At 34.4% G+C, this 12,133-nt stretch overlaps 1 protein-coding gene across 3 annotated transcripts in view; it reads right to left on the bottom strand.

The window, feature by feature from the left end:
• LOC149821431 (peptidyl-prolyl cis-trans isomerase PASTICCINO1-like) overlaps positions 1–12,133 on the bottom strand; it is a 172,885-nt gene that overhangs the window by 137,733 nt on the left and 23,019 nt on the right. For all 3 annotated transcript variants that reach the window (XM_089983129.1, XM_089983130.1, XM_089983131.1), the window contains 3 exons: positions 5,866–5,924; positions 4,871–4,955; positions 4,505–4,660 (listed from right to left, as the gene is read on the bottom strand). In XM_089983129.1, coding sequence (XP_089839255.1) covers positions 4,505–4,660; positions 4,871–4,955; positions 5,866–5,924 — 300 coding nt within the window. The remainder of the gene's footprint in view (positions 1–4,504; positions 4,661–4,870; positions 4,956–5,865; positions 5,925–12,133) is intronic.

Here is a 12,133-nt window from a genome sequence, read left to right as displayed (position 1 = left end):
TATTGTTCTTTTATCTATCAAATAGCAATATGGTGATCAGTTAGGACAATCTATTGTTCTTTTATGTGGGCTGGCTGTCAGCCCAGCCGAATTCGGCTGGCCTGCCAGGCCGAGCCTGGTGGTTGTGGAGCCTCATCCGAGTGCATTGGCTGGGTCATTGCTTCTCAAATAAGACTACATTATACCTGTGTTAGTCCAGCTTTGCATGGTTATATTGTTTTTTTTTTATATACTCATGTGTAAGTGGTCATTTGCTTCATAATTGTTAAATTTCTTAGTGGCATAATTGATTAAATGTCATGCATCCTGTCATATATATTTACAAGGTGATTAAGAGGCATGTCATATATATTTACAAGGTGATTAAGAGGCATATGGACGTGCAAAGATTGTTAGGCATACACCCATGTAATCTGTATGACACAAACGTTATAGGTGTTATCATAATTTAGCTAAACATGTAAATGTTTTCGGTTGTTATCGTACAGGCTGTTTTCCAAGGGTTAAACTAAATATTTTAGGCTGAGTTAAATTAGCTTGTGTCAGGTTCAGTTCTTCTTGAAATTTTCATATTTATGTTTACCTGATATTCAGACCTATGTGTGTAAGAGCATGATATGTTTTGTTTTCCTGCATTTCACACATTAAGCTAAAATCAAAATATTTGCTGCAAAGCTACATCTTAAGCACATCGTACACTAACTTGATGTATTGACACATGCACCACCACTTGAGGGTTCACATGCTGATTAAGATGTGTAATGTCATCAAAGTGTGTATGTGACGTGAACATGTATGTTAAAGCATGCATTGACATGAATGCATAGGCTAAATAAAATCATACATGGGATATGAGCATGTGTATGGAATGAAAGCATGAAATTTAAATTAAAGTTGTGAACTCATGCACATGTATATGTATGTTATTGTTTCATGCACACATTTAAATTGTCCTAAATGAATGTGCATTGAAAAGCATGTGAAAAGAATGCATAAGTGGCATACTCTTTATGGTTTTTGCTTATGAATGTAGTAATGGTCAAATTGGATCATTAGTGGCCGGGTGAGCCTCGAGAACCAGTTGTTCTCTGATTTAGTTATTTTGATGCATTGCAACAAATCAAATGTGATATTATTCTTTTACCGCACTGTTCTATGTTGTCACGGGTTGTGGTCCCGTGAAAAGCTTAGCATGCTGATGTGCAAGCTTATGTTATTAATTCTGCATGTAAATTGCAAATGTAAAAGAGATGAATTAATAACCAGATAAAAGAAAGTAAAAGAACAGTGTAATTCACTTTCTCCTTGATGTCTCTGCTTTAGCGTGGGAATCTTGGATGTTGCGGTTTGGGAAAAAACGTTAGGATACAAAAACTCTGTGTGCGTTGTTGCCCCTGAACCCGATATTGAGGTTCTTCTCCTGGCCACGGTTTTAGGGAGAGTCCGCCACTTTTCCTGGGAGTGGTGTGTTTTGACACAGCTGTTGTTTTTTGGTATACCAATAAAGTGGCGCCAGTGGATGTTGTTTTCCCTGGTGTCCCCGACTTTGGATGTTGTTTTCCAAGGTTCCGATGGATGGTGTTGTTTCCTGATATCGGTCGAGGGCTAAGTGTAGAACCCGGTAATAAAATACAAATTGTGTGTTAAGCTACCCCGGGAACCCTACTTGACCTCGGGGACTGTACCTGTTTGGTGTATCCGCGGGCAATGATAAATTAAATAGAGTAACTTAAAGATTGTGTGCATTTAATAGGACATGCATATGGAAAGATAAGAGCTTAACTGAAAGATAATAAGGGTTCATGCATCGCACATAAATCATGCATATTCTTGCTATGCATTAGTTCATGCATGTTTACCTATTCACTTGGTTGTTTTATGTTGATTATTGCATAATGTTGATCTCTTTTGCATTTAATTGCTCTATTGTGATCAATGTTACTTATTTTGTGTTCCCTCATACTTAATGTTTAGTTTAATTCTATATGAATGGTTAATTGTCTTATGAATTGATTATAACAGTATTCCTTAAAATATTACATGGATCTTATTTATGCTCTTTTTCTTATTTGATTCATTAGGGAAACCTGTACGCAGAATTCTTCGGATTTCTGACCCTCTTCTTTTATTGGTTTTTCCCAGATACAGGTGATCAGTGAAACTGACTCGCTCTGAGGAGACACGAGGGTCACATTTGCTTCAGATTGCTTCACTTACGGATAGAGTGGCTCTACTGTTATTTTCTTTTAGTTCTTCTTATTTTCTGCAAGTTGTTATTTCACTTTTAACATTGAAGATGAGACTCTTATTGATTAATGAATAAAAGAGTTCAGTTGGTTGGGTATGAATGATAAATGTAAGTTTGTTTGTGGTGTGTGGTTATCCAACTGAAATTGGAACTGTAAGGACCCCAGGTCTCTGGGGAAGTTTTCCGCAACTCTTAGAAGAAAAAAAAATTCCGCATTTTTCAAATGTATGAGTTGGGGTCGTTATAGTCCCCAAAGCCCTTTTTCACATATCTTATGTTTTAGTATGGATGCTCGCATCACATAGTTGGTGTCATTTAGGCGTATGGGAATGGAGACAATGACTTCCCTTTCATTTTCCATTTAAAACAAGCGAAAAATAAAAAGCAAGATAAGATGAGAAAGAGTAGAAGAGAGAGGAAGAAAGTGATAGAAGGCCTTTCCGGAGATGATCTGCTTCCCGATGCAACGACCGGAATTTTTCCAAGACCAAGATCCTTCTTTTAATCACGACCTCCTTTCTAACAAATGTCCTTTGGTACACCAAAGCTCTGATACCATGTAATGAAGTGGATAGAATCTCATACACATGCAAGAACATGCAAGAGCACACTCACAATCAAGTAGAATGTTTGATTGAATCACCGAACCACCCACACAAGGGTCTAAAATAATATATTGCATAAAATCACTCAAGAAAGTGTTGAACAAATACAAGGCCTTCAAGGCCAATTTATAGAACAAGTGAGGGGGCTGTTGGGGCAGCCCAATGTGACTGTTGGGCTGCTCCCAACGGTCATAATTCTAACAGTTGGGAGCAGCTCCAAGAGTCATATTGGAGCTGCTCCCAATAACCGAAAACTTAAAATAAAATAAAACAAAAAGGAAAAAATAAATAAAAGGAAAAGAAAAAAAATAAAAAGGGTTGTCAGCCCTAATTGGGCTGATGCCTATTGCAGTGAAAGTACCGAAATACCCTTGATGGGTATTTCGGTTTACAACCTTTAAATATACATATATGTATATGTATACATATATACATATACATTTATGTATATGCATAGCATAACATATCTTAACAGGTGGGTGGATGGGTGGGTGGGGGTGGGGTGCAAGAGATCTTCCCACCTGCCAACTAGGAATGAGAAACCATCAAGGCATGAAGGACAGAACAATCGGACTTTGATATGCTCCTCAAGAACAACTTAAGAATTTCTAGCTGAATCTGAAGTTCTGAACTATAGAGCACTGCATATGCCAACCTTTTAAAACCTATCAAACAACAGTTTTGCTCTATGTCACAGGGATTCGGCTAGCAGGGTGCCGCACCCGCGTCGACGCGACTCGACGCGGGTGCGGGTGCGGGTGCGGTACCGGGTGCGGTCAAATGATCCTGGGTGCGTTGACCGCACCCAGGATCATTTAAGTCCATTTTTTTTTTTGGATTTTTTTTTTTAAAAAAATTTGCCCTATCACCTATGCTGCGAATTTTTTTAAAAAAAAAAAAAACTGTTGACAGCAGCTGTCTGTCAGCTGCTGTCTGTCAGCTGTGACAGCAGCTGTCAGCTGCTATTCTTTTTTTAAAAAAGCAGCTCTGTCAGCTGGCTGACAGCAGCTGACAGCTGCTTTATTTTTTTTTTAAAAAAGCAGCAGACAGCTGCTTTTAAAAAAAAATAGATTCGTAAGGGAGGGGAATCCCGATCCCATATATATATATATATATATATATATATATATTGACATTTTTGCCCCTGCCGCAAATCCAAGGCCAGAATTGCAGAAATCTACCTGATTACAGATACATCGAAATAAGATAAGTCACTTAATGTAGATAACCATCCTAGTTAGATATGGATCCAATATAGATCCAATATCCAAATATAATTTATGAAAAATTGAAAATAAAATATGGATACAAAATGATCCAATGGACCCAGTTCACTCTGCTCCACTCTTGCATCAATGTGTCGCACCATGTCAGACATCATCATCAATGTTCATCAAATATGAACAAGTCCTGAATGTGCCCCATATTTTCCAAGATCAGATCAGAAATTTCCACAAAAAAGTAACAGACCCTTAGTTATATAGAAATTCGTTGATCATTTTTATGCTCTCCTAAATAACTAAACCATGCATCTTATAACTAGTCATGTCAATGCAGTAAAACATATATAGATCAAAAGGCAATATAGCACATCTCAGCAGCTCAAGGATGGCCAAACTAGAAATATTTTTATGCAAGCTGCAAATCTTACCTGAATGATCTGGAGCAATTCTACTTCAAATTGAACCTCCTCAAAACTGTCAATGGCCATGAAAGGGGATTGAGTTAAATAAGGCTCATCAACATATATAATTGCCTTTTCTCCCCGTGTCATTGTTCCAATCCCCATCTCAAGTCCTTTGGGAACCTATACTAGAAATAAGGACGACATATATATATAATGAGGCATTTTATCAAAATTTTACAGAGATAAATGAAACCTATTTGATTTAATCAAATAACTGAACAATCTAAGGAGATGTGCAATTAAGAAATTCATTAATCAGAATGAAAAACAAGATTCTATAAAAGATGAGCAAGAAGTTGAAAGATCATTAAAAAAACTTGTCCCACAAACCTCCTTTTTCCCAAAAGTGAAGTGAAATGGTTCGCCTTGTACGTGTGCAACAAGCATATCATGGTTGGATGCCTTTGCAGTAATCCTATTAGATCAACCACAAAAAGTTTAAGGTCTCAAACCAACCTTAGAAAATTACTTATGATGAATCTATGAAAAATAAATAGATTATTACCATAAGTGCAGAATACTAGTTAGAACTACCGTTGACTAGCAGGTCGAGTTGATCAATTTGAACATAAGAAGGTTAGCATAATTAGGAGACTTGACTTGATATCGAGAATTAGGTGACTACTCTAGCCCTAAGTCCAAGCCATCTGTATTTGACTTGGATGAGACTGAAGAATAAGCATTGAGGCATTAATCAGTTCTATATTAGTGCTGCCTAAATATCACAAAGACTGGAAAGTGAATAAGGACTCAGAGAAAGATGAGACAAAGGAAGTTAGTTTACACTAGACACCTGTCAAAATCCTAACAAATGACAATCTGCAGGTCCGTGTGAATACCAAAATTTTGCATAAAATATGAAATTCACTTCATCTTAAGCAGGAGAATCAGGCATTCCTGACTCCCCTGAGCTAGCTCAACAAGTGTACCAAACACTGGCGCAAGATGCATAACTTGGATCAGATCAGGATGACTATCCCCATGAGTCCTATTTGAGCATTTGAACTTGTGTGGCAAGAGAGAAGTTAGCTGTAGACAAGCAGTTAAAAGTAATGATTGTAACATCTGCATCAAGAAATGTTGATTGAGCAACATATGAAGAACAGTTAGTATTTACATAAGTACATCCTGATCTCTCTTTACATCAGATGCCGACAAAGTGATAAACATGATACTGATTGACTATGCTGCAGGATTACAGCTGTAGGATATGATATAAATCTATTTTTTGGAGGTTCACACACATGGGATCAAAATAAAAATTGAATACCCAAGTGACATCTGCAGGAAAAAAAGGAACATTAGAATCAGGAAAGAGAACCGACCAGGCTCGTATTTCATAAGGTTCCCTTGGTGACTCCCAACCCTGGCCTTCATTTAATATCTAGCAGTATAAACAAGAACAGTCAAGATTGAGAACAATCAGGTTCTAGTAACCAAAATAAAAATAAAAAACACTACAAGTAGACCACTTTGAAGATAGCATCATATAATACAATAAAAAATGGATAAGGTTTATGCATAGATCACGACTTAGGCAACAATTTTAAGCCCTACATAAAAGATCTGTAAATGCACATTCTTCATGTCCAAGTTGAGCCACTTATTTTTTAAAACAAATACAAGGAGCTTCATTGGCTATCAAATGTTTTTTAGCGATCCAAACGGCTAAAGTTACAGGGAATAGCCATCAGCAATGGAGTGTCTCTGTCTGGATCTACTAAGACATACAAATACCTGTGACTTAAATAAAATCAGCCTAAAGTCCAGCAATAACTCTTGCAAAGGTTTATGTGCTTGCTCATAGGGTCATACCTATGTCACCTGGGTAGGGGTAGGGGTAGGGGTACGAAGGGTACGACATGGCAAATCCAAAAGAATGTGGGTATGGGGACACGGCTATATATATTAAATATCACATAAATACAAAATAAATTTAAAATAAACTGAATATAATCTATGTCGCATGGGTGCGGTGTTAAAATATATGTACTCACATATATATATATATATATATATATATATATATATATATATATATATATATATATATATATATATATATATATATATGTGTGTGTGTGTGTGTGTGTGTGTGTGTGTGTGTGAAATACCTGATAGGGATATTTTAGTCATTTCACATAGTTGTTTTAGAAACAACTATTTTCATTAAATAGAAAATTTTCTCTATTTAATTTTTTATCTTTTCCTTTTTAAATGTCTTTTTTTATCAATGCATTGGGGTCCAACATGTAGTTGTTGGACCCCCAACGGTCATAAATATGACTGAAGGGGCTCCAACGACCATATGTGGGAGCCCCCAATGGCTCCCACTTGTTCTCCTTTTTTTGTATAAATAAAGGGTTCCCCTCTCCTGTATAGTATGCCTTTTTAAGCCCTCATTCAATAAATATTCATATATTTTTTATGTGTTGCCTTCTTTGAAGGCTTCTTGTGTTGTCCCTTAGTGGACTATTTCTATATTCCCCATTGTGGGTTTGTGCTTGTCCATTATTGGACTGTGTGAATGCATTAAGCATTCTTATTATACATTTTCGCATACTTTCTAACATGGTATCAAAGCTCAATTATAATCAAGCTAGTCCTTTGGTGCATCGGGAAGTATGATATTCAAAAATTTGAAAAAGTGGTGAAGTATTTGTTACCTCTTTTCTTTCTCTATCCTTTGGTGAAGTGTTTGTTATCTCTTATCTCTCTTCCTTCTACTTGGAATTACTTGGCATGTATTCTTACACTTTTCAAGTATTTAGCCCATGCATTACGCATGAGAAAAACACTTGTTTTTTCTTTACCATTGTATATATATATATAAACATATATATATATATACATATTTTTTGCATGATTAAAATAAAAATGAAATGTATGTTTTTTTGAAAATTCTAAAATAGTATTTTAACATTCATTGAACTTGTTTTAAGAAAACTAGATATGTGTATCATGTTTGAATCTTGAAGCCTTTTCGAAAATAACTCTAATATATATATATATATATATATATATATATAAAATTATGAATTATTAATTATTAATTCTAGATGTGTCGTCAATCATATTCTTATCTTAATGATTTGACAATGACGTCTTATTTTACAAAATATAAACTTGCATTTCACATATATATATATATATATGATAATCGTCAAATACAATTTATATTTCATCCTTGATAGACATGCGTGTTCATGTTTTTGACTCATTACATGCTTAAAATGTAAAATTTTATATAAATCCTATCACTTGCATTTATTTGGTTGTAAACATGTCTTTTGTATTAGATATGTGGTCTTAATTATTGCATGAGTTTTTTTCCCTCTATGAGAATATATGCACTTGGCCTTTTATTTAACTCTCTTTAATAATATTAATTGTCTCATAATCATGTTGTGAGCTAAATCTAAATAATATTTTTCGATATCATTTACATTATTTTTAGAATCATTGGATTCCTTGCATATGATATGCCTTATTTCATTTATCTCTTGATTGATGTACTCATGAACTCCTTTTGAAGAATTGCTTATAATAAGCATGATTTTTATTAAAACTTACTTTTTTGTGTGGGTTCATCCCACTTTAATGAGATTTTTCTCTCTTGGTGTGTGCACTCTTTTGAGTATTTTGGTTCTTGTGAGTGTGTTGAATGAATCTTTGTGTTCATTGAGAAAGATCTCTTGTGAGCTTCTTTTTGAAGTTCCGTCTGGGGTTCTTAAAAATTGATTAGTTGTGGGTTTTATCCCACTTGAATGAAATTCATTCCTCTTTTATATTTTGCTTTCTCTTTATTGTTCTTATGTGTGAACCCTAGTGGTTCGTGTGAGAAAGCTTTGTGTGTGAACCTATATGATTCTTGTGAGAGATCATTTGTGAAGAACCATTTTGTTTGTAAGTTCTATCTTCTTACATCGCCAAAATTATCATAGGAAAATTTTTGGAACTTTATATGTTTCAATCGGTTCCTTTTATAAACTAGATCAAGTTAGTTGTTTATAACTTGTTTATGTTAACAATACTTATAATTACATGAGCATATAAGTCCAAGTTTTTCCATCTACCATTATTTGATTTGAAACCATGTTTTTTTCAAATTGGTATTTTGCTTGGAAAATAACTTCATTAAATATTTGTTGCCTTCTTATGGCATTTGTATAGCCCATCACAAACTTTATATAATGCATCAATCTTCTTGGCCTTGTTATTATTGAATCAGAGATGTTTGTTGAGGTGAGTTATGTGCACCTCGTGTTATATCATTTTAGATTGTCAACTTGTAGTTTGACTCTAAATGACATGTTATGTGATCTCTGAGTATGAGTGTGTGGTATCGCTCGTTTGTTCTATGGCCATTGACTTTGTTATGGATGCTCTTAATTATGTGTATCTGTGATGGATGTCTAACTTTTGAGACCATAGTGTTTTTAGATATATTAAAAACTTTATATTTTTTAAATTGTATTTCCATTACAAGCTTTCTTGCCTCAAGTGTCTTCTTCTTTTATGCATCTTATCTGAGTGTCATCATATGTAGACAAGAATTGTTTATTCACACCTTTGTGTGTGCTTTTAGCCCATTGTTGGTTGTTTACTCTTGCTCTAGTAGTTGATACACTTATTTTAAGTGTCATTATATGTAGACAAGAGACGTTTTGTCACACCTTCGTGTGTACTTTTAGTCCATTGTTGGCTTTGTACTCTTGTTCTAGTCGCTGAACATACTTGATTTTGAGTGTCATTATATGTAGACAAGAGATGTTTATTCACACTTTCATGTGTGATTTTTAGCCAATGGTTAGCTTTTGTACTCTTGTTCTAGTCGTTGATACACGCATTTCAAGTATCATTATATGTAGACAAGAGGTGTTTATCAACACCTTCGTGTATGTCTTTGGCCCTTTAGTGACATTATATTTATGTTCTTGTTCTAGTCACTTATACACTTGATTTGTGGGTTTTGGAGATCTAATGAGGTGATTGCTTGTAGTATAATGAACTATTGTTGAGATTTGCAAAATTTCATATTTATAGAAATTCTTAACTTGGTTTTGATTTTCATGTATCATTCCATTTATCATATAGGATTTCTTTATAAATTTTAATCCTTACTACTTGTTTCTTTCTTGCATAGAAAAGAATTTATCGATAAAAGTTCATATCATTGATATGCATATTTGGAAATCACTTTTACATTTTGGAATTTACCCTATAGGGAATTTGTGTATTTTGCACATCAAGTGCTTATGGTTTCTCAGCTTTCTATTGGGCCTTTGTATTTTCCAATATTTCTAAGATGTGTGAGTCATGTGGCTAATTAGTTATCGTGCCCACATTGTGGTACGCATAAATTTAATTAACTCATCTTTTATTGATAAAATTAATTGTCACTTCATTATCGATTTATGTGTATTGAACATGCTTTAACTATATAATGTATGTATTAGCATGAAGTTAAGTAGCTCTTTCTAATGCATAGAGCTTTTGTTGTTCTTCTTTTAATAAAGATTCATTGTTTTATGCCTTTGTGGAAGTTGGTGCTCTTCGTATGCATTGTCTCTTTGTAGACATTATACATTGCTTTTTTGAAGACTTTTTCACATAGTGCTTGATTGAAATACTTAAGTAGTTTTTGATAAATAAAGATTCATTATCCTATTATGATCTTCCATTTAGATATCCTCTTTATGGGATTTGTTTGAAATGTCTCTTAATAGACACTTCTTTTTTGAGAAATTAGTATGCTTTTTAGAAGACCACTATTTCTTCTAAAATATTTTTTATGCATAAGTTTTATTTCATCATAATGGATCATGTCCTTTAAATAAGATAATTATGATTTACCGTCGTCCTTGAGGAATGTGAATGTTGTTTTTTATCTAATGATTTGAAAAGTTGTTACTATCTTTTTTAAACCACTCTTGCTTTTCAATATATTATTGTTGCAACTCTTGGGTTAGAATATTTTTTTCTTGTATACTTTGAGTCTTCTTTTGGTTTGTTCTTTTTGTGGAGGATATTTAAGATGTGATACCCTCATCATAGAGATAACCAGTGAAGAGACTTGGGGATGATCACCAATAAATGCTTTTTTTTAAGACTTGGAGTTGCACGAATTTTTTGAAATGCCATAAAGATGAAGTTTTTCTTTGAAGACTGGGACTTCTCCACTAAAGCTCTCCGTCTTATTTTCCTACTTCGCAAACTTTCGGTCATCTCCCCGTAAAGTTTGGGGGGGTGTTAAAATATATGTACTCACATATATACATATATATATATATATATATGTATGTGTGTGAAATACCTGATAAGGGTATTTTAGTCATTTCACATAGTTGTTTTAGAAACAACTATTTTCATTAAATAGAATATGTTTCTCTATTTAATTTTTTAACTTTTCCTTTTTAAATGTCTTTTTTTTATCAATGCATTGAGGGTCCTACATGTGGTCGTTAGAGCCCCCAATGGCTCCCACTTGTTCTTTTTCTTTGTATAAATAGAGGGTTCCTCTCTCTTGTATAGTATGGCTTTTTGAGCCCTCATTCAATAAAGATTCTTATATTTTTTGTGTTGCCTTCTTTGAAGGCTTCTTATGTTGTCCCTTAGTGGACTATTTCTATATTCCCCATTGTGGGTTTGTGCTTGTCCATTATTGGACTGTGTGAATGCATTACGCATTCTTATTATACATTTTCGCATACTTTCTAACATGCGGGTGCGGGGGTGCGGCACTTTCAAAAAACTTGGGTGCGGGGTTGCGGCATATATATATATATATTATATATATATATATATATATATATATATATATATATATATATATATATATATATATATATATATATATATATATATAAAGTCTAAAAGTTGAACATAAATGACCCTGGGTGCGTTGACCGCACCCAGGATCAGGTTGACCGCACTATGTGCCGCACCCGCGTTGCGTCGCGTCGATGCCGGTGTGGCACCTAGTTGGCCGAGTCCCTGTGACATAGAATATAATCTAAATATATATGTTATATCTAAAATATATATTAGATACTGAAAATATAATTATAAATTATAAATTGAATACAAACTTGTATGTACGGAGGGTAAAATGGTGCGTCCAGGTGTCGACGCGGGTACGGAGGACAAAATGAAGTGTTCGTGTGACATAGGGCCATACTCAAGTTCTATAGCATTTAATCAGTGATTGCTGCAAAAGAGGCAGTGAATCAATCATACTCTACTGAGTGCAATGTCCACAGAAACTGGACACACATCTAAAGTGCACCAGTGGGTCTCAACACTTCTGTACAAAATGTACAATTTCCCATCTCTAATATGCCCAAAGATGCAAGGCAAGAAGTCTATACTATTTAGGTTTTTCAGCAAGATATAATTATCTCTCTGAAAAATGGGTGCATCTAGGCTGAATTTAAACAGTAGTGTACTATCAGGAAAATAAATCCCAAGGAAACCACTGATAGTTGATAGGTTTGCAGATTTGGCTCCAAAAAAAGGAGTCCCCAAATACTTTTTCTGTTTGTAAAGTTAGACGTCAAGTACCGCAAGCAAAATGTATGCACATGCCATAAA

Source organism: Nuphar pumila, chromosome 12, assembly GCF_984573655.1.
Source record: "Nuphar pumila chromosome 12, dmNupPumi1.hap1.1, whole genome shotgun sequence".
In the NCBI taxonomy this organism is placed as follows: Eukaryota; Viridiplantae; Streptophyta; class Magnoliopsida; order Nymphaeales; family Nymphaeaceae; genus Nuphar; species Nuphar pumila.
The sequence above is the reverse complement of the archived record's forward strand: the minus strand, read 5'-3'. Positions and strand labels throughout refer to the sequence as shown.